Source organism: Phyllostomus discolor, chromosome 1 (assembly GCF_004126475.2).
Source record: "Phyllostomus discolor isolate MPI-MPIP mPhyDis1 chromosome 1, mPhyDis1.pri.v3, whole genome shotgun sequence".
In the NCBI taxonomy this organism is placed as follows: domain Eukaryota; kingdom Metazoa; phylum Chordata; class Mammalia; order Chiroptera; family Phyllostomidae; genus Phyllostomus; species Phyllostomus discolor.
In genome coordinates, this window is record NC_040903.2 from 155,646,067 (window position 1) to 155,673,396 (window position 27,330).

Below are 27,330 nucleotides of genomic sequence, written 5' to 3' on the forward strand. Positions count from 1 at the left end.
TCAAGATTTGTACATTGTTGAAGGAAGTTAAAGAAGACCTAAACAAACAGAAAGGCATCACATGTTCATGAATCAGAAGATGTTCAATTGTTAAAATGGCAATGCCCCCAAAATTCATCTATAGATTCAATCACCACTGAAATCCCAGCTGCCCTCTTTGCACAATTTGACAAGCTAGTCTTAATACTCATATGGAAATTCAATCACTAATACAATCTGGAAAATGAAGAACAAATTTGGAGGACTCATACTTCCTGATTTCAAAACGTACTATAAAGCTACAGAAATCAAGACAATATGGTATCAGCAAAATGACAGACAAGTAGATCAATGAAATAGAATCAGAGTCCAGAAATAACCTTCACATTTACAGCTAATGGATTTTCAACAGGGGCCTCAGGACAACTCAGTGGGGGCAAGAACAGCATTTGCAACAAATGGTGCTGAAATAACTGGATGCCCATGTGCAGAAGCATGAAGTCAAACCTATACTTCACATCACTTACAAAAGGTAAATCAAAATGGATCAAAGACATAAATGTAAGACTAAAGCTACAGGTGTAAATCTTCATGACCTTGGGTTAGGAAGTGGTTTCTTAAATATGACAACAAAGGCACAAGCAACAAAAGAAAATATGGACAAGTTGGGTATCGTCAAAGTGAAAAACTTCTGTGCTTCAAAGGATATCATCGACAAAGTAAAAAGACAACCCACAGACGGAGAAAAACACTGGAAATCATACATCGGATCTGGGATTTCTATGTAGAATACCTAAAGAACTCTTACAATGTAACAATAAAAAGACAAATACCTCAATTAAAATGGTCAAAAAATTTGAAGACATGTAAAATGTCATATACCTCTAAAGATATATGAAAGGCCAATAAGTATGTGAAATGATTCTTAACAGCATGAGTCACCAGAGAGATGCATAGGAGATACCACTTCATACTGTCTAGGGTAACTATAATTTATAGTTATAAAAGAGACAGCAATGACAAGTATGGCGAGGGTGGAGGAACTGGAACCCTCATACAGTGCTGACAGGAGCGCAGAATGCATTGTGCAGCTGCTTTGGAAAACAGTCTGGTCCTCGGGGTGCTGGGGCCCCTGAGCAGCCTCAAGACTGTGCCCCTGGAAGTCTGTCCCCCTGGGGCTGGCGCTTCAGGACCATCCTCAAGGCCTGTAGGATGGTGTCCTGGCTGTTCTGAACATTGTAATCGCTGAGTTGCAGCAGGCGGTCAAAGTCTTCCTCCTTGTAGGTCATGTTGAACATGGCATAGGGTGAGGTGGCCCCAGTGAGGTCCACCTGGCCGGCTGGTAGCTCCTCAGGGCTGCGCTGGACACCTGCTCAGGGGAGAGAGGAGGTTAGGAGCATCACCCAGAGGCCTCCACAGCCAGGTAGAACTAAGCCTTGCACCTGTGCACAGGGGTGGGCTCTCCCCACTAAAGTGGCTCCTTGCTTCTCTCCCAGCCTGTGTCCTTTGCCCAGAAGCATACATGTGGAGAGTAGGATACTATTTTGAGATGTAAAGAGTTTGCTGCTCCCCGCACTTCCTCACAGCATTACACTTCTCCCACTGCTCAGGTAACCTCAGATAGCTACAGCACCTTTGGGGGCAGGCTGGAAACCGCCAGGACGACAAGGTCAATAGGCTAGTGAATGGATTCTCACCAATGATGGAAACAAGAGGCTGAAAACCACAGGACTCTTGCTTTGCAAAAAAACAGTCTTTGCTGAGAGAAGCACAGAATTCCAAGATGTGTATTGACCATGTTAAGAGTACAGTTGGAAGGTTGGGAGTTATGGTGAGAGGGAGAAAACCAGGAATAAAGCAAAAAGGCAGAAATTTGGTTTTCCTTCCAAAAGGAGAGAAAATCTGACCAGTTGATGGAAAGCAAGGATTGAAAGAAATGTGAGAAGGGTTTAGATTTCAGGGGTCCCAGAAAGAGGCTCAGCTCACTGAGAAAGGACCCTGGCCTGGGCTGGGGTAGGGTGACAGATGCCAGGTGAAACCCCTGGTGTAGGGGACTCTGGGAGAGTGGGCCTGGGCCTCTCACACTGGCTGTCTAGCCTGGAGAGCACTCATGAAGCCCTCCAGCCACCTGGTGCCTGGGCAGCCGTGGAGGTGGCTGCAGATGGCGACAATGCAGGCTGTGTCTAGATGCAGGGGTCCTTCAAACTCCAACCCATGAAGCAAGAGAGCTGAGTGGCCCAGGTGTAGCTAGGGGAATTTGGGGGTGGGTGGGTAAAGGAGCTGGGGTTCATAACAAAGCACAGTAGCATGATGACTTTGCAAACAGGGGGCCCCTGCAAATATGCAGGCATCGGGCATCTGAAACAGACACCAGGACACTATTGTGTCCAAAACTGGGGGGGAAGACTAACCTTAAGACTCTCCTCACCCTCTACTGGACACGGGCACTGGGGAGGGCCCAGGGCAGTGCCAAGAGGGGCCAGGCTGCCCGCATGTTCTGGAGGGAGGGGCTGCTTTACCTGGGGCAGAGTGGTCCTTGAAGGAGGCATTGACCAACGGGAAATGCAGCAGGACAGGGGCATTGGGGCAGGTGGGGTCGGAGAAGAGGTGGCACTCCTTGGGCTGGCATTGATCCTGGGAGCTGGGCTCCACGCGGGGGAACGGCAGCCCTCGGCCTCCGCAGTACACCTCAGCCTGCTGCAGCGTCTGGTTGGGGAGAGAGTCCCAGAGAGAACCGCTACTTCCTGGTCATCCCGGGTCAGTGCTCTAGAAAATGTGGGATGGCTGCAGCCCAAACTGATTGCTCAGTGTCAACACAGCCCGGTTCCTGTCCGTGGCCCAGTTCAGCTCAGGGGGCGGCAAAGGATGCCAGTGGACTGCAATGCTGTTCGGTTAAAGTCTTTAGGTGGGGTACCCCACCTCCCACCCCCATCTGGGATTGCTGTTGCTGGGTTGTTCAAGTCCCAGAGCCTAGAGGACCTCAGTGGGGGAACACTTCTGTATCACGGCCCTACCCCATATGTCCCTAGAGTCTCCAGGGAGGCTCTGGTGGGACAGACACGGACAGGCCAGGGGCCCCTCCCAGCTCTGATCAGCTGTTCCCTTGGGGCCCCAGCACCTCCACAGCCCTTCCCAACGAAGGACCCTAGAAGGAGCATGTGGGTCAGAGTCTGTCACCTCTCCCTCTCCTTGGGCACACAGGTGGTCTGGGCCAGTGGCCCAGTGGACCTGTTGCTTGCCCCTGGAGCTCAGCCTGGCTAAGTAACCAGAAGCACCTCAAAGGGCGAGGATAGGGAGTAGTCGAAGGAGAGTATGAGGTCCAGCCTTCGGCCTGGCCGGAACATGGAGGGGGAGCTGGTGTTCAGGAAGTAGCCGGCATCCACCAGGCAGAGCTGGGGCTCCTGTGGGGTCAGCTGGCCAGGGCTGGAGTCCAGCTGGCTGTCTGATGAGGGAGGCAGAGATGGTCAGGGGCAGCCCCTCCATCGCGGATCATCCACACACAGTGCCCCCCCCTTCATATTGCATTTGCCTCCATGTCCCCTTCGTACCTCTGGTGTCACTCCTGCATTCACGTGACACCTGCCCTTCCCAAGACCTTCTCCAGGCCATACCCCAGTACTGGATGCTATGACCTCAGCCATGGACCATCTCCACCCAGGAGTCTAACCCTATTACACAAGGATATACGGCAGTGGCCCTTACCTGCCCAGGTAGAGAAATCTTTCTGGTTGCAATAGTCCTGGTGCAGCTGCAGGCCCTGGAGGAAGTTGGAGCTGTGCTGGTAGAGCAGCCTGCCTGTCAGGAAGCCCTTAAACGCCCGGGCCAGTGCCGTCCCAGGCTGCAGCCACAAGTCCTCCAGCCACGAGGAGGTCCTCGAGGAGGCAGGGGCATCCTCTGGGCCCAGAGAAACAGACATCGGTCCAAGGGAGAGGCTGGAGATGCCTGGTCCTGTCCCCCTCTGACAGCCCCCACCCCTGGCATCTGCAGGGAAAGTGGCCTCACCCCAGGCCCTCCTTGCTGCCTACCTTTTCTTCCCAGGTTCCTGATCTTGTCCTTGATTTGCTGCTTCCAGGCTTCACCAGAGCTGGTGAGGTCGTACCAGGCGTCCAGCAAGTTTAGGGAGAAAATATTGCTCCAGATACCTGGAGGCCAAGCCCCCACGAAAGGTCAGCCTCTGCTCTCAACACCCTGTTCCTCTCGCTTAGAAGCCAGTGATCCCCACCCTCGCGTGCACGTGGAAAATAGGAGGGGCAGCAGGCTGCCTCTGAGATGCCTGTTCCCTATAGCCCAGTGCCAGCCCTCACCCGGGGGCTCTGCCAGACCCAAGTACAGGAGTCACATCGCTCAGGGAGGCCCCGCACTGGCCCGGCCGGGGCCCTCAGAGTGACCAGCCCTCACCTTCCAGGAAGCAGATGCGGGACTCAGGCAGCCTCTTCATCAGCCGCCCCATGAAGAACTCAGAGCCGAAGAGCTCCGCAGGGACAAAAGCTCCATACTTCAGGAATCCGATCTCATAGGGGGAAAACTCGACCCATTCTAAGGAGCAGGAGGGAGAGGTGGGAATGAGAGAAGAATGGGCAGGGGAAGCCCCTGCTCTGGTAGGAGCCAAAGATTCTGCCCCCAGCAGGCCTCAGCCTCCTCCCTGCCTGGCTGACTCCTGGGCTGACCATTCCCTCCCCTACCCGCCCCTTGACTACATCCCACCAGCACCCCCCCGCACCTCCAGGACAGCAAGCTCCAGGGTCTGGCTCCTCAGCCCACCAGCACTGCCACCCTTCCATCTAGGCAGCAGTTTGCTCTTTGAATTTTCTGGGGACCCACAGGGCGCAAAGTAGGTGTGCATGTGTGTCGTGTGTGCATGTCCGTGTGTGCACATCTGCATGCACACCAACATGTGTCTGGGGGTGTGGAGTGGACAGGACTGAGGACCATACCCTTGAAGTCGAGCGTCTCCAGATTGTTATCTTTGACATTGAGGCTCAAGTAGAGGGGCAGAGGGTTCTGGCCCCGCTCCAGCGCAGCTCTCTGTCCTGACAGCTTCTGGTCCGTCACCTGGGGTGGAGGGGCATAGGGCCTCAGTGAGGCTAGGAGTGCCCTCGAGACAGGGTGCTCCATCAGGACAGGGTGGGGTGGGGACACAGGCTGGGGGTGAAGCGGTAGCTCCCCCTCAGGATTTGGGGGGTGTGGGTGGCTGCACATGTTCGGTGACTGCTCCTGCCTCAGAGTGTGCTGTTTACAAGGACTGCAATGTGAACAGTGACACCCCACCCCTGCATCCTGTGGTTCCAGTGGCCCCATCTTTATGGGCTAAAGGGTGCAGTGGACACACACCCCAACACACAGATCCAAAGGTGCACATGAACTGCTTTCCAGAAAGGACACAGGAATCCCCTCTTAGGCGGAAAGTTGAACTGACAGGAAGGCGAGGAGGGAAACTGGGGGGAGGGATGGGAGAGGGCTTGAGCTGAGGCGGGGGCAGCGAGGGTGGAGAGGCACTGGAGGTGGAACCGACAGCTCAGCCTGGGTGAGTGTGGCCTGCCCTGAGGGGCCGTCAGGGGCCTGGCCTGCCACAGCTTTGGGTACAGGGTGAAACTCCTGCAAAACCTTTTCAAAGGTAGAAGGCCATACGGATTTTACAGTCAGTCTTAATTAATTTAGGATTAAAGGGTAGTAGTGGTTAGAGGAACAGTGAGAGGAGACCCCTGGTGCAGACTAGGGGAGCTGGGGAGCACACAGGAAATGCTCTCTGGGAGGAGTCAGGAAAAAACGTCTTATCTGATGTCCTCGGCTTTTGCCTAAAGAGAGTGAGGAGCTCATCTACAAGGCGATTTGGACCCTAATATGTTTTCCAGGTAATTGTAAGAGTGAGGAAAATAACAGTTGTTCTTTTAAGCTGGGAAATTTCTCCCAAAAAGCATGTTTCTTGTCATAAGTAGGAATTGTATATCGAATATGTAAGCTATTTGTATTAGCTCCTGTGCCCATTTAAAAGTCAGTTAAAATACAGCATAGCAATTTTACCTCAATGCTAAATAAATAAGTAATAAATGAAAAATAAGAAAGGAATCCCCTTTAGTACACGTTGTGAGCTCTGCCAGGGGTGGGCTGCCCCTTCCAGGCTCACCTAGTGCAGGTGGGGTTTCAGCCCCTCCCAAATGCTTCCCCGACACCCTCAACACCCTCGCTTCCCCCTCAGCACTCCTTCGCCTTCTGTCTCTAACTTTCTCTCCAATAGCACTCCGGGCTCTGGCTTTGGTGGCCAGGAATGGGGCTTGCCTCCTGGGGAGTTCTAGGGAAAGGTCTCGTTCTATCCTGGCCCAGAGCAGCAAACAGGGTTCATCTCAAGCATCAGCAAGGTGGTGGCTGCCTGGAGCCCCACCTTGGGAGGGGCTTTGCCGCCACAGGCCCTGGACTGTGTCTGACGGAGCAGAACCTGTGCCACGAACGTGCCATCCCTCTCTTAAGCTCTCTGCGCTGGAAGGCACCTCCCTCAGGAGCTGGACCTGGGGGGTTCCCAAACTGCCATATCAGCTCTTGTCCTCGGATTTACTTGGAAAGCACATCACATATACAGATGACTAGGTCTGTTCTGAGAATCAGCAGAGGCCACCTAGGAATCTGCCTCGTGAAATCCTCCCAGGTGATTCTGAGGATCGGCCAGGTGTGTGTCCTGGGTTTCTAGCCCAGCCTGGCCCAGCCAGCGAGGAGTCCCCCTCCCACAGTGGCAAAGCCTCAACCCACCCGTGAACTTCCTCTTCCCTGTCAGCCCTCTATCACTCGGTGAGCGCACTCATGTGTCAACCACAGTCATCTTCTTCTCCACTTGATCAGTGACACCCAGTGTGACCTGAGTTAAAGGGAACCCACAGGAGAACCCCTCCTCCCCACGTCTCACCCTGCAGGCACTGAAGGTTTGTCCTATCTGCACGTCAGTCCTGTAGGTGTGGGTGCGCGTGTGTATTGAGAAAGGAGGGGCTTGATTAATATCTGCACTTCCCATTCTCAAAGTCCTTTTAGTTGGGAATCCTGTTTGCCTGGGTATGACATGTATGATGAGGGCAAATGTGTCCTTTTACGGCAGATGTTCAATTTCTGCCCCGGGGAAAGGCTTGGAAAAGGCTCAGCACAGCCCTTCATGGACTGAAACAGGGCTTCTTTTCCTTTAATGGCTCACCAGGAAGTCCCGGCAGGCTCTGGATCTCCAGCCCCTGCCCACCCCTTTCCCATCTGAGGATCCCTAACTCAGCAGAGCCACTCTGATGGCTCAAGGGTCCTGCCTGAAGTGAGGGAGCCTGGGTGCAGTGTTGGCGGCTTGTTGATGTGGGCAGGGTGCCGTACAGGGTGGAACTAGTGAGTGTGTAAAGCCTTTTGTCCAAAATTAAAGAAAATCAGAGGGGGCCAAGATGAAGGCATAGGTAGACACACTGTGCCTCCTCGCACAACCAAGACAGGGACAACAACAATTTAGAAACAGAACAACAACCAGAACTGACAGAAAATTGAACTGTATGGAAGTAGGACAACCAAGAAGTTAAAATAGACATGTTCATCCAGACTGGTAGGATGGGCAGAGTTGGGCAACTAGGTGGAGAGGGGTCCCACGGCACAAATAGCATTATGACCAGGAGCATAAGACCACAGCGGGTGGACCCTGGGCGTGCAAATGGTGGCTGGCAAACCCCGGCCGAGGGGTGGCAACCGGCAGACCCAGCGAGGCAGCAATTGTGAAGCAAGGCACTGCTTGCAACCCAGGATCACAGTGCTGGGAAATAGAGCCTTGGGGCACTGATTGAAAACATCTGTGGGGGTTGAGGCACAGAGAGAGACTCCCAGTCTCTCAGGAGAGGTCATTGGAAAGACCCATGGGGTGCACAAGCCCACCCACATGGGAATCAGCACCAGAAAGGTCCAGTTTGCTTGGGGGAAGTGGCAGAAGGGACTGAAATCCACAGAGAGCAGGGCAAGCACCATTGTTCCCTCTCGGACCCCACCACCACATACAGGGTCACAACCCAGTGACTAGGTTGCCTTGCCCCATTGAACACCTAAGGCTCTTTCTCTCATATGGAACAGGCATGACCAGACCAAAAAAAAAAAAAAAAAAAAAAAAAAAAAGATGGCTCAAACAAAAGAAGAAATAAAAGCCCCAGAACCAATTCTTTTAAGTGACCGAGAGATCGCCAACCTATCAGATGCACAGTTCAAAATACTAGTAATCAGGATGCTCATAGAATTGGTTGATTTTGGTCGCAAATTAGATTAAAAATGAAGGCTACAATAAGTGAAATGAAGAAAAATGCACAGGGAACCAATAGTGATGGAATGAAAGGTGGGTCTCACATCAATGGAGTGGACCTGAAGGAAGAAAAAAACATACAATCAGAAAAGGATGAAGAAATAAGAATTCAAAAAAATGAGAAGAGGCTTAGGAACCTCCAGGACATCTTCAAACATTCCAACATCTGAATTATAGGGGTACCAAAAGGAGAAGAGGAAGAGCAACAAGTTGAAAATTTATTTGAACAAATAATGAAGGAGAACTTTCCCAATCTGGCAAAGAAAATAGACTTCCAGGAAGCCCAGGAAGCTCAGAGAGTCCTAAAGAAGTCAGACCCAAGGAGGAACACACCAAGGCACATCATAATTACATTAGCCAAGGATAAGGAGAGAATCTTAAAAGCAGTAAGAGATAAGGAGACAGTAACCTACAAAAGAGTTCCCATCAGACTGTTAGCTGATTTCTCAAAAGAGACCTTACAGGCAAGAAGGGGCTGGAAAGAAGTATTTCAAGTCATGAAAGGCAAGGACCTACATCCAAGATTACTCTATCCAGCAAAGCTTTCATTTACAATGGAAGGGCAGATAAAGTGCTTCTCAGATAAGGTCAAGTAAAAGGAGTTCATCATCAACAAGTCCTTATTATATGAAATGTTAAAGGGACTTACTTACCTAAGAAAAAGAAGATCAAAAACATGTATAGTAAAATGACAGCAAACTCACAATTATTAACAACCACACCTAAAACAAAAACAAAAAGAAACTAAGCAAACAACTAGAACAGGAACAGAATCACAGAAATGGAGATCACATGGAGGGTTAGCAACAGGGGAGTGGGAGGAGGAGAGAGGGGGAAAAGTTTCAGAGAATAAGTAGCATAGATGGTAGGTAGGAAATAGACAAGGGAAGGGCAAGAATAGTATGGGAGATGTAGCTAAAGAACTTATGACACATGGACATGAACTAAAGTGGGGGAATGTGGGTGGGAGAGGGTGTGCAGGCTGGAGGGGAATAAAAGGGGGGTAATGGGACAACTGTAATAGCATAATCAATAAAATATATTTTAAAAAGAAAATCATGTAAGACCTTAACTCAGGGAAAGATAAGAGAAAAATGAGTTTCTCTTTGAATGGTGTGCAGCTTCTAAGCATTTCAGTGTTTGACAGCAAAAAGTTAAAAGACAAAAGCTTCAAGAGCTTGAGAAGCACTGATTGTAAATAGTGTATTTTACAAGTTTTTTTTTTTTACAAAAACTGAAGCAATATTAGAGAGGTATGTGAACTAATAAAGTTGTTTTGAGTGAAATTCAAGATATAATAATTCTCTGATAATACTAAATGCTAATGAAACTGTAATTTGGTATATGGAGTTATATTTTCTGGCATTTTAAAAGGACTTTTGGTACCATAGATTAATACAGAGATACTTATTTTTATCTAGAGACAAATTTAAAATTAATACTAAATTTATCCAAAGAATCATTTCTTGGCCTTTTGGCTAAGATCAAGTGTAAATTTGTCTAAAGAATTATTTAAAATAATAAATGCTAGCTTTAAGAGATAAAGCATCAAAATGAAGGAAAAAGGAATAATGTTTGAGAAGCTTTCCTACTTGGGACGGCATTTTTGAAGCCAAGTGGGAGCTCATTTTAAAGAATACATTATCATTCAGTGACATCGCAAGAATCCTTATTCTTGTGAACAGAACAAAGCAAAGTTTGTCTTTTTTAAAAAGGATCATAATAAATTGAGTCATTACTGGAGGATCAGATGGTAATTAAATTAAAGTCTTCTTTATGGCCTGTGGTCAAGCTGCATCTTCTAGCACCTCATAAAGCAGCCTGTTAACAAGCTTCTCCACATGGTGATTGACTTTATGGTGATTGACTGGTGCTACCAGGCAGAAAAGTCAGTTAATAAAACAAATGCCCAACACTCCAGACTTCTGACCAAGATGGAGGCGTAGGTAGACACACTGTGCCTCCTTGCACAACCAAAATAAGGACAACAATTTAGAAACAAAAAACAACCAGTACCAATAGAAAATCGAACTTTATGGAAGTCTGACAACCAAGGAGTTAGAAAAGAAACATTCATCCAGACCAGTAGGAGGGGCCTAGTCAGGCTGCTGGGCAGAGAGGGGTTGTGGCAAAGTGGTGGCTGTCAGACCCCGGGCTCAAGGCAGCAGCTGATGGACGCAGTGAGGTGGCAGATTGTGGAGGGGTGCAGTGCACAAGGTGGCTGGCAGACCAGGCGGTCTCACATTCATGCTCAGATAAACCAGGCGAAACTGGGGAGTGAGACAGACCGCACAACCCAGGGTCCCAGCACTGGGAAATAAAGCCTCAAAACACTGATTGAAAACACCTGTGGGGATTGAGGTGCCAGAAGAGACTCCCAGCCTCACAGGAGAGTTCGTTGGAGAGACTCACAGGGTCCTAGAAGGTACAAAAACCAACCTGCCCAGGTATCAGCACCAGAAGGGCCCAATTTGCCTGTGGGAAGTGGGGGAAGTGACTGAAATCCAGCAGAGTGGAACAAGCTCCATTGTTCCCTCTCGGAGCCCTGCCCCACATACAGCATTACAACCCAGTGGCTGGATTGCCCCCCACCTGGTGAACACCTAAGGCTCCTCCCCTCATATGCAACAGGTGCACTCACACACACACGCACACACACACACACAAAATGGCCCAAATGAAAGAACAGATCAAAGCTCCAGAAAAAAATACAAATAAGCAACAAAGAGATAGCCAACCTATCAGATGCACAGTTCAAAATACTGGTAATCAGGATGCTCACAGAATTGGTTGAATTTGGCCAAAAATTAGATGAAAAAATAAAGACATGCTAAGTGAAATAAAGGAAAATGTACAGGTAACCAATAGTGATGCGAAGGAAACTGGGACCCAAATCAATGGAGTGAACCAGAAGGAAGAAAGACACATGCAACCAGAAAAGAATGAAGAAACAAGAATTCAAAAAAATGAGGAGAGGCTTAGGAACCTCCAGGACATCTTTAAACATTCCAACATCTGAATTATAGAGGTACCAAAAGGAGAAGAGGAAGAGAAACAAGTTAAAAACTTATTTGAACAAATAATAAAGGAGAACTTCCCCAGTCTGGCAAAGGAAATAGACTTCCAGGAAGCCCAGGAAGCTCAGAGAGTCCCAAAGAAGTTGGACCCAAGGAGGAACACACCAAGGCACATCATAATTGCTTTACCCAAGGTGAAAAATAAGGAGAGAATCTTAAAAACAGTAAGAGATAAGGAGACAGTAACCTACAAAGGACTGCCCATCAGACTGTCAGCTGATTTCTCAAAAGAGACCTTACAGGCAAGAAGGGGCTGGAAAAAAGTATTCCAAGTCATGAAAGGCAAGGACCTACATCCCAGATTGCTCTATCCAGCAAAGCTTTCATTTACAATGGAAGGGCAGATAAAGTGCTTCTCAGATAAGGTCAAGTTAAAGGAGTTCATCATCAACAAGTCCTTATTATATGAAATGTTAAAGGGACTTATCTAAGAAAAAGAAGATCAAACACTATGAACAGTAAAATGACAGCAAACTCACAATTATTAACAACCACACCTAAAACAAAAACAAAAAGAAACTAAGCAAACAACTACAACAGGAACAGAACCACAGAAATGGAGATCACATGGAGGGTTAGCAACAGGGGAAGTGGGAGGAGGAGAGGGGGGGAAAAGGTTCAGAGAATAAGTAGCATAGATGGTAGGTAGAAAATAGACAAGGGAAGGGCAAGAATAGTATGGGAAATGTAGAAGCTAAAGAACTTATAAGTATGACACATGGACATGAACTAAAGGGGGATGTGGGTGGGAGGGGGTGTGCAGGGGGGAGGGGAGTGAAGGAAAATGGGACAACTGTAATAGCATAATCAATAAAATATATTTTAAAAATGCCCTCAAAATGGAAAATGAACTTAAACAGTAGATGCAAAGAACATATAGGATATATTCATAAAATAAAAATATTTCAAGTAATTATATTAGTTTTGTAAATTCAGTGACATTTCAATGAAAATTCCAGCAACATTTACCATGAAATTTGACCAGCTGATTCTATCACATGTACAAAAGAATAAGGGGCCAAAAATAGTCCAGATCATTCTGAGAAGAACCCAGGGGCAGATGGGGGCGAACGTGCCCTGTCCAATGCCGAGATATATTACAAAGGTAGAGTAATCAGCCAGTGTTGGTTGGCCCGGGGTAGAGAACCAGTCCCACGAGAGTGGAACAGGAGCTCAGGGAGAGGCTGTGGCTGCAGGAAATCTGGCCCATGACAGAAGTAGTAAGGTGGATCGGTGGAGAAAAAACACCCAATAAGCGATATTGGGGAAGTTTGCTATCTATATGCAAAAAAATAAAACTGGATTCCCATTCACGTAACACCTAAAGATAAACTCTAGGCAAATTAGAGGTCTAATTGTGAAAGACAAACCTTTAAAACTTTTATACAAATATGTGAGAAGACATTTTATAATTTTAGGAGGGGAAAAGATTTCTTAAGACCCTAAAAGCACAGACCATGAAGGAAAAGAATGATACATTGAATTGTATTAAAATTATGCATCAAAATCTATTAGAACTGATAAAGGATTAATATCCAAAATATAAAAAGAATTTCTACAAAACGATATAAAAAGATGAACAGAAAAATGTAGAAGAATTTGAGTAGGTAATCCACAAAAGAGGAAGTCTCAATGACAAATATATTTGAAAAATATATTTAGTCTCAATCTCACTAAAAACCGAGGAAATGAAAAACTACAATAAAATTTCATTTCCCACCCATAAAATAAACAAAAATTTAAAAATCTGAAGAGTGTGTAGAAAAAAGAAACTGTAATACGCAGGTGGTGGGAGTGTGAATTGCTACAACCCTTTGGGAGAACAACTTGACAATAGCCAGGAAAGTGGAAGGTACATGTACCCAGTGGCCTAATGAGAGCACTGCTGGGCATACAGCTTCAAGGCATAGAGAATCTCTAACACATGTGCATTGGGAGACTTGTACAAAATCATTTGTGTAAATAATGTATTTTTCTTAAGGATATATATTTTTAATAAAAGTACACATAGTAAAAGTGTATATAATGAAGTATATAAGCCCTGGCTGATGTAGCTCAGTGGATTGAGTGCAGGCCGGTGACGCAGAGGGTCTCCAGTTCTATTCCCAGTCAGGGCACATGCCTGGGTTGTGGGCCAGATCCCCTGTAGGGGGCGTGTGAGAGGTAACCACACACTGATATTTTCCTCCCTCTTTTTCTCCTCCTCTTCCCCTCTCTCTAAAAATAAATAAAATCTTTATAAAACAATAAAGTATGTAAGAAAGGTATATAAAATATGTTATGTAATTATATATTATATAATATAATAAAGTATACAGATTGCAGACATGAGTGTGATCATAAATCTAAACTCAGAATAGTGGTTGCCTCTGGGGGTGGGAGGAAATGGGAGTGGGGAGGGGTCCACTGGGGGCTTTAACTCTTTCTGTTACATTTCACTTCTTAGGCTGGTTGGTAAGATCCTGAATGTTCATCACATTATTCTTTATGCTTATGCATTTTCTTATGTCTGAAGATTGTCATAATAAATATTTAATAATAAGATTTTAAATTAATAAGTAAAAAATAAGAATGGCTGGTAACTTCCAAGTAGCATTGTGCTTGCCAGCAAGAATAAAATATGTTTAAAAAAATTCAGCCCTGGTTCAGTGTGGCTCAGTGGATTCAGTTCTGGCCTGTACACCAGAAGGTTGCTGGTTCCATTCCCAGTGTGGGCACATGCCTGGGTTGTGGGCCAGGTCCCCAGTTGGGGGCATGTGAGAGGCAACAAATCGATGTATCTCTTGCTCATTGATGTTTCTCTCCCTCTCTTTCTTCCTCCCTTCCCCTCTCTTTAAAAACAAATAAAATCTTTTAAAAAAATTAACATACCACATCATATACCATATTGATAAAAATCTTTACCCACAATTTTAAAAAAATTAAAGCACATTCATTTTTGGTTGGTTTACATAATATGCATTTTGGTCAAACTCTTGATACCCAAAGGTAATAAAGATAAGACTTTTTCCTCTACTAATATATTTGATAGTTTAGTTTTTGTTAGGCATGTTAAATGTACTTCTTGTGTTTCAGTTGTTTTAAATGCTTTAAAAGAAACTTTGTTCAGATATGTGGTAAAAATAGTGTAAAAAATTCACTGATTTTAATAATTGTATCAGTTGATGTAAGATTCAGTAGTTACCTTACTAAGCTTTCCTTAAAGAAGCAATGCATTAGAAATTTATATGCTCAGTTTTGTCTTAATGGTGTTAGGATTTGTAAAGGAATATACCAGCTAACATGGAATGCTTTCTCTACGCAAGTTACCACTGAGTGCTCACACCGGCACTGCCAGGTAAGCACCATTCTTGTTCCTATTGCACAGATGAGCAAATGGAGGCACAGAGAGCTGAAATAATGTGCCTAAGGACACAGTGCTAGTACGAGGCACAGGGAGTAGAACCCAGGGCATCTGGTACAGGAGTCTGTGCTTTTAACATTACCATGAAGATGAAGAGAAAGCTACAGTTTGTAATGCAGTATAAATAAAATAAAGACTCTTGAAGCAATCTCTCTGACTCAAATACATGCAAAAGTTTTGACTGCTCAACTGACTTTGGCGTTGTCTGGTCCCTAGCTGTTGGGAGATCCAGGAATTTCAGTTTCATGGCAAATTAAATGAAGAATAGCCTGACTCAAAAAGGCAGCTCCCACATTATTTAACCAAGGGTCCAGGACTCTTACCCTGCAGAAAATGAGCGTGCGCGCCAGCTGGTTGCAAGGGCGCGCCAGCCCTCTTCTTGCATTCACACTTCAACCCACACACGCAGGAGCCCTACCTGGCTGTGCAGCATGGACTCCAGCACGAGAGCCCACAGGTCCACAAAGGTTGTGGGCTGCCCCTGCTTCGCTCTCAGCTCCAGCTCCTGGCGATAGGCTGTCAGGCGCTCTAGGGAGAAGGCTTCCAACTTGCTCTTGGCCAGTTGCTCCCGGGTGTGTCGGATAGGTCCCTGGAGGTCTGTCTGCGACCACTCGGGATCCCCATATAGTTGGGCCATTGTCCTGGAAAACAAAGGGATGGTACAATAGGATCCTGAGGCCCAGCATGGGTCACTGCAACTCCACCCCTCCCACCTTCTACTTTTCCCAAAGCGTTGCTCCTGCAGCCAAAGCCACACCTATCTGGAAAATGTCTCAGGGCTTTCTCTCCTGGATCAGTGCTGTCCAATATAAATATATGTGAATCACTTACATAATTTAAAATTTCCTAGTAACCACACTTTCAAAAAGTAAAGAGATCAAAATTAATCTTAAAAAATTTTAAGAATAAAAATTAATTTTAATAACATTTAATTTAACATACCCCAAAATTATTTCAACATGCAATATAAAAAATTAAGATAAATTTATTTTTCCAAACCCAGTCTTCAAAATTCATTGTGTATTTTATACTTATAACACATCTCAGTTTGGACTAGGCACATTTCAAACGGTCAATAACCACACATGGCTAGTAGCTGCTGTGCGCTGTAGCACCGCTCTCTACCTGCTCCCGGCCTCACAGGTCTGTCCTGCAGCCCTCTGGGACTGCTCCTCAACGGCAGTCACCTAAACTCCTCTGAGGAAATGACTTCTCTTTTCCTCCTTTGAAGTCACATTTCCATAAGACTCCAAGGAATGCATCTCTTAACAGGGAGAAGTTCCACCTCACTATGGGCGGGGTAGGGTGTAGGGAGGCAATTTTGTCTCCAGGTCTAATAGCACCTCTTGACCTCAGTTTCCTCGTCTGTACTGTAGGGACAATAAGGGAAACTGCCCTGGAGAGTTTTGTGAGTATTAAGTGAGTTAATAACAACGAAAGAAAAAAGAGCCATCAATTTGGAGCTCGTGGAAAATGTCAAACCCATTAAGTGTTTTACTTGGGCTGGCCCACTCCAGTCCTGTGGAGGATGTACTATTATTACCCCCGTTTTGGAGATCAGTCAACTGAGAATCAGAGGAAATAAGTCGGTCGAGGGCGCCCAGCCAGTCAGTGGTGTTGGAGAGACTCAGACCCAACTCCTTCTGAATCGGCTGCACGCAGTGAACATCCTGTAATGCCCCACTCGTGGCGGAACCTCTGTAATGTCTGTTTCCTCCCTTTTGAGAAAACTGCTTGGTACCCAGCAGAGCTTACTGCTCATACCTACTTGTCTTCTCCATATAGAGGGTCCCTCTGACCTCCACCCCACTCTCTTCTGGGGCCTGGTCACCCTCTGCTGCTCCAGTCCCCAGAGCTCTCACCATGTAGCTCCCGAGATGCCACTGAAGTAGGTCACACAGTCCAGGAGTCCCAGCTTTTTCAGAGCCAGCAGATGGCCATAGAGAGAGGTCATGGCCCGGGCACCTCCTCCTGTGGCCATGATGCCCACGATGGGGACCTGGACCACACAAAGACACAGGCTGGCCTAACAAGGACAGGGATAGAGCTGCCTCCTGCCTCCAGGAGAGGGACCTGATCAGGACTGTGGTCAGGGCCCGAGGGAGTCAGAGCTAGAGGCAGCACCCAGCCCCTCCCCAGGAAGTGACCACTCTCAGACGTGGACAGAGCTCCAAAGGGAGTGAGAAGAACCCCAGGGCTTACCCACACCCCATATCTCCTCCCACATCCCCACCCCCCAGTCTCTGCTGACTGCAGTGTCTTGAGAGGGCATAGGAATCAGGTAGTCCCTTAAGGCCAGTCCAAGATGCCTGCACCCCCTCACCCCTGGATTCCCCAAACCTCGTCTTCCTGTAGGTCTCTGTCCAACTGCAGGGCCTCTTTCAGGGCCTTGGCTACCACCTGCTTCCTCTTGCTCAGGAAGGCTTTCTCCTCTGCACACAGATCGAAGCCCAGGCGCACGGCCAGGTCCTTAGGGCTGGGGCAGCAGAGGATCCAAGGGTCAGGGGGCACCTGCAGAGCTCAGTCCCTGGTTGGCCAAGCTCACAACTGCTGCCAGATAACCTCCCTGCTCCCAACCCCAAGGAGCACACTTCCCACAGCACTCCCCTGTCCCACGGCCACCCCTCACTGTCCCCAACAGATGTGAATGTCCCTTACCAGCTCTCAGCCTTGAGCTGTAGCCTCACTCCTGGGGCCTAAAACGAAAGCAAGAGACCTTGCTCAGAAGGTCCTAGACTCTGAAGGGAATGTGAGTACCCACTGGGGGCCTCGGGCTTCCCCATCTTCATGCTCACTTGCACTTCCCTCCCAGTGGAGGCCACTTACATCAGTAGCAGGAACATCAACAGCCAGCTCCTTCCCCACAGTCACGGGCCTCAGGGGCACAGTGAGGTGCCCAGCTGAGCAGTCTGAGTTCCAGCCATTGCTTTTGGAGCTCTGGAGGGAAATATTCATTCATTCACTCAACAAATCCGTACTGAGCATCTAGACAGTGATCCAGGCAGACCTTCCCTCATAATACAAAAATAATTATAATATTTATCATTATTAAAATTATAATAATGCGATTCCCAGTCAGGGTACATGCCTGGGTTGCAGGCCATGACCCCCAGCAACCACACATTGATGGTTCTCTCTCTCTCTCTATCTCCCTCCCATCCCTCTCTAAAAAATAAATAAATAAAATCTTTTAAAAAAGAATCAATTTTTAACAAATTATAATAATGCTAATTACAAAAATAATGGCTACTATTTATTTAGTGTAATAATAGCTCATATTTAGTTATTGTTCTAAGTTGTATATGAATTTACAAATGATTTATAAAGAAACAGGTAAAGAACTGATGTTAATAAGTGTTATAAAGGAAATGAGTGGTGTGATAAGACAGAGAAACCAGAGGCAGGATGCATAGTGTCTATTTAAGATGGGGAGTCAAGGACGGCCCCTCTGAAAGAGGAGCCATTTGAGCTGATATCTAAAATAGGAGGAGGGGGAGGAAGAGGAGGAGGAGGAGCAGGCAGTCTTGGAAGGAGCCAGAGGAGGACAGGAAAGTGAGAAGAGACAAGTTATGGCTGGAGCATCATAAATGAGGGGGAACGAGGATCATAATGAGGCAGTGGAGGTGGGCAGGGGCCTGGCTGTGCAGCATCCATAGGCATCAACATAAGATTTTATTCTAAGAGAATCATTGGAGAAGCCATTAAAGGTTTCAAGCAAAGACAGACATGGTGTTAACCCCCCCTCCCCATACCCTCCGCAGGCTCTGAGGATCCTCCAGTCTGCCAAGGACATGGGCCTAACTCGGGGAGGTTGACAAGGCCATAGGGGGCTGGCCTGGCAGAGGACAGGCCTGGGGGGGGAGCCTGCAGCAGCTGGAGCTGGCCCAAGGCTGGGCTGGCAGGAGAGCTCCAGGGTCAAGACCCAAAGACCTACCTTTAGGCGCCCACTCAACTCTGCCTCCTGAGCCGCCAAGTAGTGAAAGCGGAAGGCAGAGGCTGTGCCCAGGGCAGATGTCTGTGTGTCCTCATATGACCCTTTCAGCACCAGCTCCAGCTCCAGGTTTTCCTGATCTAGGGAGAAGGGAGGAAGATTAACACAAGGGGAGCAAGAGACCCCACAGGGACCCAGAACCCCTGCCTGGACAGGTGGGAGGCCCAGGTGGCTGGACCGTGCCAAACAGGATTCTGGAGAGTCCCCGCCCCAGCCTGCCAGGTCTCCAACCCCATGGGACTCCCACGTCCTGTGAAATGCCCTCCCCCAGGCTAGGGGGACCCTCCTGCCCAGAGGAGACCTGTTGGCCTTCCGTGAGCAAGAAGGAAGTGGCGAGCTCTGCCCTGCTGCTCACCTGCCCTGTACCCGTTTCCCACCCACCCCCATCTAACCCTCCCTGCCACATTCCAGGCCGAAGTCAGACCTGGTTCTGAGCAGGTCTCACTTGAGACCACGACTGTGCTCTTCATGCTCTCCACATGGACATCCAGGCATGACAGCTCCCGAGCCTGAGGCAGATCACATCATGGGCAGGGGGCTCTGCAGGGGGAGCTGAGGTCCCCTCAACCTCACCCTCTGAGCCCCGAGATCCCAAATCCACCACACACACAGCAGGAAGTGGGGTCCAGAGTGGGTCCGGACCCCTCACCCCACCTCTGCTGTGCTGCATCTGCTAAGCCAGGCGTCCTGGAAGAGCCAGGAGAGCCCTGTCTCACCCACCCCAGAGCTCCTCTAGATTTGCCAAACTTCTGGAATCTCTGCAGGTCCCCCAGCTGTCAGGCATGGGTTTTTCTTCTCTAGGTTTCTCTACAGCCTCAACCTGGAGGATGCATTCATTCTACTACAACTGCTCGCGAAGAGTATTATACAAACTGCTGGTCTACAGGATAACAGAACAGATCAGAACAGCCCTTAACATTTTAGCAACTACAGTGCCAAGTACCTCCTGGTTGTCTGCCACTGAACTGACTTGCCAAGTGGACCTGTGGCATTTTCTCTGGAATGCTTGCCAGCTGAGAGCTATAGCCTACTCAGCTCTTGCTATTGACCCCACCTGTAGAACTGCCGAGTTCGTCAATACACCCGTGGTCTCCATTACCTCAGATGAGAGGCAGCTGCCATCAGTATGACTATTTTAATGTGCACAGGAATACCTCGAAGGTATTGCACGTTGCCTTCCAGGCCACCACAGTAAAGTGAGTATCACAGTAAAGTGAGTCGTGATCTTTTGGCTAACAGGAAGCCTTGCCTTCAATTTGTAAAAAATGCAAATGCAATAAAATGAAGCCCAATAAAGCAAGGTATTGCCTGCATTTGCAAAAGTAATACTAGTCCATCAAACAGGCCCTTGCAGGACCCTGAGCTGGTGCCTCCTTCAATTAGGGGCTCTAAGCGCATTATTCACCTCATGCCAGGCCCGGCCCTGCTGCTGGGTCAGCTTGCTTGTAGGGGGACAACACGTTGAATAGAAAGCTTCTAATGCATCTTTGACCACCACATGTCCACTCCTACCCACTGCAGCTTTGTGACCTTGCTGTGTTTTAGGAGAGCTGACCAGGGCTCTCTACTGTCTCAAGGAAGAGCTGACTGATCCCCGACCCTATCCCCGGGAAGCCCACCACCCTGGAAACTCCCTCTGAGCCTCAGTTACCTCCATATTAACAACATGAGCCAGGCCTGGCCTGCATGACTTTCCCACCAGGGCTTCTTCTTCCAGGGCTAAAAACTGTGAGTTCAGCGCAGGTGACCAAACACACCATACAGACTTGGGCCAGAACCTTCTTGCAGCATAGCCTCAGCCTCCTTCTTTCCACATTCCCTTTAGCCCAGGCCCCTCCAAGCCCCTTGCCTCTGACCACCTTCCTACGTGACCACCTAGCTGAAAGGCCAGGGGTGATTTTACCCTAAAGCCCTGTCCTTGCTTTGTCCCTTCTGGCCCACTCCCACCTCAGCTCCCCCTCACGAGCTCAGGGAAGGTAATGGTTACCACAAGGACGTTGTTGGTGATGAGGTTTTCTGGGCATTCTGACCTGGAAAAATCAAACCATTCACAGTCTGGCCTTGCAAAGGCAAAAGCTCTCCACCCCCCTCACAGCCAGGGCTCCACCCATGTGGGGCTCCCTGGATGACACTGAGGGTTCTCTAAGCCCTGAATACCGTTCAGGGTGCGGAAAGATGCTTCTGAACAGTGAAAGGTGAGGAGAGAGAGCAGGGCAGAGAAAACATTGACCTTCCTCTCCTCATTTCTCTAAAAGGGTCCCCACTGCCCAGACTGGCAGGAGTGGAGAGATGAGGGATGGGGAACCTGGGCTGGATGGACCAATGGGAAGATCTGGGTCAATGACATTTCCCTAAATGAAGCCTGGGTCCTTGGACACTCCCTGGGCTGTGTGAGGCTACTCACGTTTTTTCCATCAGGAACTCCACATCCAGTTCCTCCTGTCCCTGAAATTAAAGATGAGCAAGTCGTCAACATTTATGTGAGTCTTTGGAGCTGACGAAGTTCTTTTACAGTCATTATTTCATCATCTCAAGTCTCTAAGGGAGGCAAGGTATTACAATTCTTCCCATTTTACAGATGAGGAAATTGAGACTTAGGGAAAGATGGGCTGCCTGCCCAGGTTACCACAGCTAGTAAGTCTGCAGAGACCAGGTCTGTGAGGGAGACGAGGAGCGCAAGCCCAAAGAGGCTTAAGAATGCCCAAAGCCCATTTCATCTTCCTCTGGAGGGGGTTCTGACCCCAGAAGTCTGGCCTCCCCCACCCCAGCCTTCACCTGCTGGAGAAAAAACACAGAGACCGTCACAAAGCAGGCCTTGGGCACAGGGAGGATAGAGACAGTAAGCAAGAGTGACAAAGCCACTAATACCCCAGGGGTTAGTTACACTGAGCTGTGTTTTAAGGACATTAGGAAGTTCTCCACCACCCAAAACTTCCTCCCACAGACAGTAAAATTTCTCTATTGAATGATTCAGTTGTGTAACAGTCAAGTTAAACCATTGTCTTTCCTATTAAAATGTGAATATCTCTGGGAGGGGTTTGCATCTCTGTATGGGTGACCTCAACTCAGAAGCAGCTGAAAAGATGGAAGAAACTGGGAAACCTCCTTAGCCTGGATCTGAGGGGACGCCCAGCGCACCTGGGGACGCAGGGAGAAGGTCTTCTGGAGCAGCTTGCCGGGGGGGACTTCTGAGAGGTCGTAGAGAAACCTGAAGCAAAGATCATCCTGTGTGACTGGGTCCTCATCATAGACGCTCAGCTCCAGAACATTCTAGGGACCCGAGAACAACAACTTAGCACATTATTTACTCGTAGCTGTGGCCCTCCTCCTCTGAGTCCTTACTTGATAATCAGAGCCAGAAAAGACTATTATGCCTCCACACTTTGCACTTCAAAAGAAAAATACAGTAAAACTTAAAAGCAGTAAAAGAAAACCCAGAAAAGTTCCTAATTTCCACCTGCTGATTTTTATTTTTATAAAAAATAAAATTCTATCAAAGAATTCTCCCTCCCACCACATCCCTGCTTTGCTGGCTCCCTGAGGCACTGTGTGGACCAGGCACTGTACTAGGAGTGTATTATCTCATTTGACCTCACAGCAGGCCAAGTCAGGAGGGGATTCTTGCTGTCTCCATGCCATAGAGGGGCACAGAAAGGACCAGCCACCTGCTGGAGGCCCGCAGGCAGCTGGGTTCACACATTCTCTCACACACAGCACATCCAGATTGGGGCACAGAGACACCCACACTTCACCTTCTATAAGCCCCGGAGGGAATTGTGCTCCACCCCAAGAACCCTCCCTCTGCAAGGTACAGCCTGTCCTCAGGTGGGTGGCCTGACCCTTACCTTGACCTGAGTCTGGATTAGGAAACTGAAGGTTTCATTCCATACAGGATGACTAGAGTTGGTGATGGTTTTGGTCTTAAACTTTATTCCAGGTGCAGTTGGCAGCTGTAAAACCACGTAGGGGTCTGCCTCGCTCACTGTCAATGCCAAGAGAACCACTGTGAGAGAGAATTCCTCATACCCCTTTCCAGGGGACTTACCAGTTTCCCACCAAGACCCTGGAGGCCACAGTGGCAGCCCAGCCCAGCCCAGCCCAGTCCCAAGGCACCTGTCTGGGCCTTTCCCATAGGACCCAGTCATCCCCAAGCCCCGAACCCCAAGAGACAGTTACTCACACACATCAGCCCAGCCCAGGCCCCGCGCCTCCAGGACCCTCATGGTGAGCCGCCAACAGGCAGAGGTCTCCCCCTGGAGAGAAATAAACCAGTGAGTCCCTCCTGCTCACGCATGAGCTCCACCAATCAGAGCCCAGGCTTCTCCTGAGATGCTTGGTGATGCTGCCAGGTGCCCTGGGGCCAGACAGCCTTTGCCCACAGTTGACCTGGGTGCAGTGGTTCTGGGCTGCACCAGTCAGGGAACGGCTGATCTCTTTGTGGTGGGGGATGGAATCTGTGGGACTCACTTTCCTTCAGAGACAGGATTGCACAGTGTAGTGGGAAAAGCAGGGAACTAAGGGCTAAGAGCAGGTCAGTTTGGTGTCAGCCACCCCCAGAGCTCCCGAGGAGGGCAGCCCTTTGGTGAAGCGTGTGAACCTGCTGCCATCATCTCCCCGTCCTCTGGACAGGAAGTGGACGCATGACTCTGGGAAGGCTGAGCCTCGGGGACCCCAGTGGTCTGCGATAGCCACAGGTATTCCCTCTCTCGGGTGGAAATTTAGAAACTCCAAGAGCATCAGGCCATTACTGTGAGCAGTGGGTGAAGGGTCATTGGGTATTAAGATGCTGGTGAGATCACACAGGCCCACAGACAAGCTCCGTGAGGAGGAAGAAGACACCGAGTAGACTGAAGCTGGGAGGGGCAGAGAAGATGAGCAGAAGAAGGTGGCAGGAGGAAGAGCAGAGGGCAGGTGGCAGTGGCTGGGTCCTGCTGGGGACAGGGCACTAAGGATGTGGCCCCAACCCCTAGAATGAGGTCCTTGGCACTGCTGGGATCAAGGTCTCTGTTATTCCTGAGCTTGGCTGTGTGGCTTTCTCTGGGCACCCTGCACACGTGTCTTAGAATAAGGCCCTGTGGCCTGAGGCAGAGGCGGCACCATGCTCGCAAGGTGGACACCTATCGTGGTGAAGTTGGGGGACAGTGTGTGAGGAAACCAGACTGCCCGCTGCCTTCACTCTCCCAGGACCTGTCCCACGTTGGTGCTTGTAACCGGGACGTGTCTCCTCCCACCAGGAACCGGTCTCTGGTCTGCACAGGAGCTCCTTACCAGGGGCCGGCTCAGTGTCCACGGGATGTGACTCTCCACCCCCCACAGAGAACCTCGAGAACAATGGGGCACAGCAAAGCCCTCAGCTATCACGCCCCTACCCCCTCCCTTCTCCCCTGGGTCCCTGCATTGTCCCTCTCCCGTGGCTCCATGCTGAGTGTCCTTGTCATTGCTGTCATATTTCTGGCAGAGCACGTGTAATCCCCCCATAAGGTAGACTTGTTTCTCCCTTCCTGGGGATCCACTCCAGAGGCACCAGCAACATTTCAGCTCTACAGGTCTTAAACCAGAGCTGGACACTGGCAGGGACTTAATGAGCTTTTAGACACCTTTCTCCCTGCATCCAGCTTCCACCACCGCAGCCACAGAGAGGGGGCTGGCTGGGAGCCTGAGGCCCTGCGGGTGCCGTGCTTCAATGCCCACTTCTAAACCGAGGGGGGAGGGCAGAGGCAGCCCTCCCTCCAAAGCCTCTTGGGGCTGCTAAGAAGTGCCCCCAAATGCTCAGTTTCCATCTGGGCACATTGTCCTATATGAGCATTATTATCTCCAGTCACCAAGAACCTCTCAACCTCAGAAAGCCCCCATCCCCTGACAGGATATTTTTTCTTAGGAGAAAACCCCATTTCTCCCTACCTCTAAGCCATCGCTAGTGCAGAGCACCCGGAGGATGGGCTCTGACAATAATTATGACTGATCGTTACTAGAGGCAGACGAGTGGTGTGGTCAAGGGCAGGCTCCCAGCCAGGTTGTCTGGATCTAGACCCTTACCTGCTGTGTGACTTACTTGCTGTGTGACTCTGGACAAGTCAGTAAACTTCTCTGTGCCTTTGTTTCCTCATAGGTAGTGGGACTAATAATAGTATCAACCTCATGCAGTGTTCTGAGGCTAAATGCTTACAAAATGTTTAACAAGAAGCATGCGGTTTTTAGATAATTGCTTTATTGTTATTTATTAAGTGCTTGTTATGCTTCTAGGTGCTGTACTAAGCATATTACATTTACGAACTTGGTTTACCCTCCCAATAGCTCACAGGGTATTATTCTAATTTCCTCTCATTTGCAATGAGAGAGCTGAGGCTCAGAATGCTTACCTTGCCCTTGGACTCAGAGTTAGGAGGTGACATCATTAGACTCAAACCCAGGCCTTCGGGACCACAGCTCGCACCGCTGTGCCATTCTACCCTCCCAGGACTTTGCTTCTTTGTAAAACCATGCAACTTTGCCCCACTGATATCTAGACACTAGAATTTTATAGATTCGTTTTAGCCAAATATGATTATTGAACTAACATGTTAACTAACAGTATCCTTTTTCCTCCTGAGGGCACCGGAGCATCATTTTCCCCGCTGAAAGAATGTCCCACGTGAAGTCCTGCCTTAATCAACGACTGACCCTGGACGCTCATGGAGTGCTCCAGCAGGAAGCCCCAGCCCAGCTACCTGTGGGATCCTGGGAGTGCCTCCCTGCAGAGAGTTCTAGCCACTGTTTCCCCCTGCCCTGGTACAGGGACCCCGGGACCCACTCTATCCTCCTCCATGTGGAGAGGATCATGGGGGATGTGTCCCAGAGAAAGCCCCAGGCCAAGATGCAGAGTATCTGCGACCTTGGTGCCTTCAGCAGAAAGGGAAAATACTCAGGCCGGCACCAAGTGATCCACAGGGGTGGGGGCCGTGAGGAGGTTGAGAGGAGTGGGAGCCACAGCACAGCCTCAGGCCCTGCGTCTCCTGAGTCAGGCCAAGCACAGTGGGCACAACCAAAGCAAGTTCCAGATGCCCAGCCTGCCCTGCCAGCCACGCTCCTGCTGCCAGAGCGGGCCCCAGCCTTCCGTTCCAGCAGGGAAGCACCTGGGTGAGGGCACAGCTGAGGCTCGCCTTGGAGGCCGGGCACCAGGAGCCTGGTCTCGGGGACTCAGCCAGGTCTAGGCACATCAGTGGCAGGCAAGGTGCTTCCCAGGTGTGAGGGCAAACTCAGGTTCCCAGGGACACGGCAATGTCACCCTGCAGTGGACGAGTTCTCTATCTACCCCAGGGTTCCCTGGTGTCTGGCCTGCCCCAGGCACGTCTTCTCTAGGAGCACCAACCTGGAACAGCCTGTCTGGACCCAACTCAGGCCTGGATCTCAGGGCCAAGGCTCAGAAGCTGGATAAGGTTTGCAAATAAGGTATATGGCTCAGGATAGTGAGCTCGACACACAGCCCCTTTCCCAGCCACCGACTGGAGTTCTGGGGAGACCTGAGGAGCCAGTTCCTGTAGCCTTGGTCTCTGACAAAGAGTGAGAAATCTGGGCTGAGGGGAAGCACCTGGCAGGGTTGGGGTGAGCAGTTTGTAAGCTTCCTTGGCCCACTCTTGGGCACAGCACATAATTGTCAGTGGAGCAGGATTTGGGCTGGCAGAGCTTCGAGATGCCCATGGTGGTTGCCGGGCTCCAGCCAATTCCAGGAAGTCCCCTGCCTGCAGTGGTGGGCTGTGGGCCTGGGGGACCTCCTTCTGTGATGCACAGCCACTGTGTTTCTCTGAGGCGTGGAGGGGAAGGGTTACCTGAGGAAGGTGGCCAGGTGGTCCCCTAGATGTCAGTCTCTCCATGCCAACTCTGAGAGCTCTGCTCCAGGCCGAGCTCCTGCCAAGACGCCACCTCCCTGCCAGGCTGGCAGCAATGTTCCAGTGAGACAGGGCTGACTGTGAGCCTGTCGGCCTCTGAGGTGCCATGATCCTATAAATAGGTTGGGGCTCCACCCCCAGACCACTCCCTCAGCTCAGAACCTTCTTTCTTCCCCAAGAGGCTGGGTCAACCAGCATCTCCAGAATCCTCTGGCAGGGTTCCAGGACTGGCAGGTGGAGCACCACTTGCAGATGTGGGGTGTCAGGACTGCAGCTACAGTAAGACATGGAAATGAGTTCCAGGAACGGAGGCAAGAACCTGCTCTCCTGAGGCAGCGGGCCGAGGGCAGGGTGGGGGCCGACCTGAGGAGACCCCTAGAGCCCAGCCCCAGCCAGAGCCAGGCCAGCATCCGAGGGAGGATGGCTGTGCATCAGGGGCAGACAAGGGCCCGGCCTCCTTGGCAGCTGCAAGCAGCCAGAAGCCAGGGTGTATCGCCGGGACAGCCGTGGTGGAGCATCTGAGCGGCAGACCTGGAGAGTGGCGGGGGCTCTGGACTCCTCACCCTCAGCTTCACCCTCGCTCCTTCCATTTGGCTGGTCCTAGGAGTTTAGAGGATTTCATTTGACTCAAATGGCAAACTTTGTAATAAAGGTACAAGCGACCAATCAGGAAACTCTCAGGCAAGATTACAGGGGAAAATAAAAAACCCCTCAGTGAA

At 49.5% G+C, this 27,330-nt stretch overlaps 1 protein-coding gene across 1 annotated transcript; it reads right to left on the reverse strand.

Moving 5' to 3' along the window:
* On the reverse strand, nt 1–26,848 carry PLA2G4D (phospholipase A2 group IVD). Its single transcript, XM_036032111.1, has 20 exons — nt 26,552–26,848; nt 22,927–22,999; nt 22,592–22,728; nt 21,885–22,016; nt 21,151–21,191; nt 20,734–20,776; nt 19,192–19,255; nt 18,690–18,826; nt 17,582–17,692; nt 17,414–17,451; nt 17,096–17,231; nt 16,618–16,754; nt 15,174–15,396; nt 4,914–5,031; nt 4,378–4,515; nt 4,005–4,121; nt 3,682–3,873; nt 3,255–3,421; nt 2,499–2,685; nt 1–1,348 (listed from the first exon to the last, which is right to left on the reverse strand). Exons 1-20 carry the CDS (start codon nt 26,717–26,719, stop codon nt 1,122–1,124), a joined length of 2,586 nt encoding a protein of 861 aa, XP_035888004.1. The 5' UTR covers nt 26,720–26,848; the 3' UTR covers nt 1–1,121.
* Nucleotides 26,849–27,330: the final 482 nt, after the last annotated feature.

Coding starts and splice junctions, on each gene's coding strand:
- PLA2G4D (XM_036032111.1), bottom strand. CDS start 26,719: ATGGCACCTCAGAGGCCGACAGGCTCACAGTCAGCCCTGTCTCACTGG. Junction 23,000..26,551: donor CACCTGGCCACCTTCCTCAG/GTAACCCTTCCC, acceptor ATTTCTCTCCAG/GGGGAGACCTCTGCCTGTTG. Junction 17,452..17,581: donor TTGATGTTCCTGCTACTGAT/GTAAGTGGCCTC, acceptor CTTTCGTTTTAG/GCCCCAGGAGTGAGGCTACA.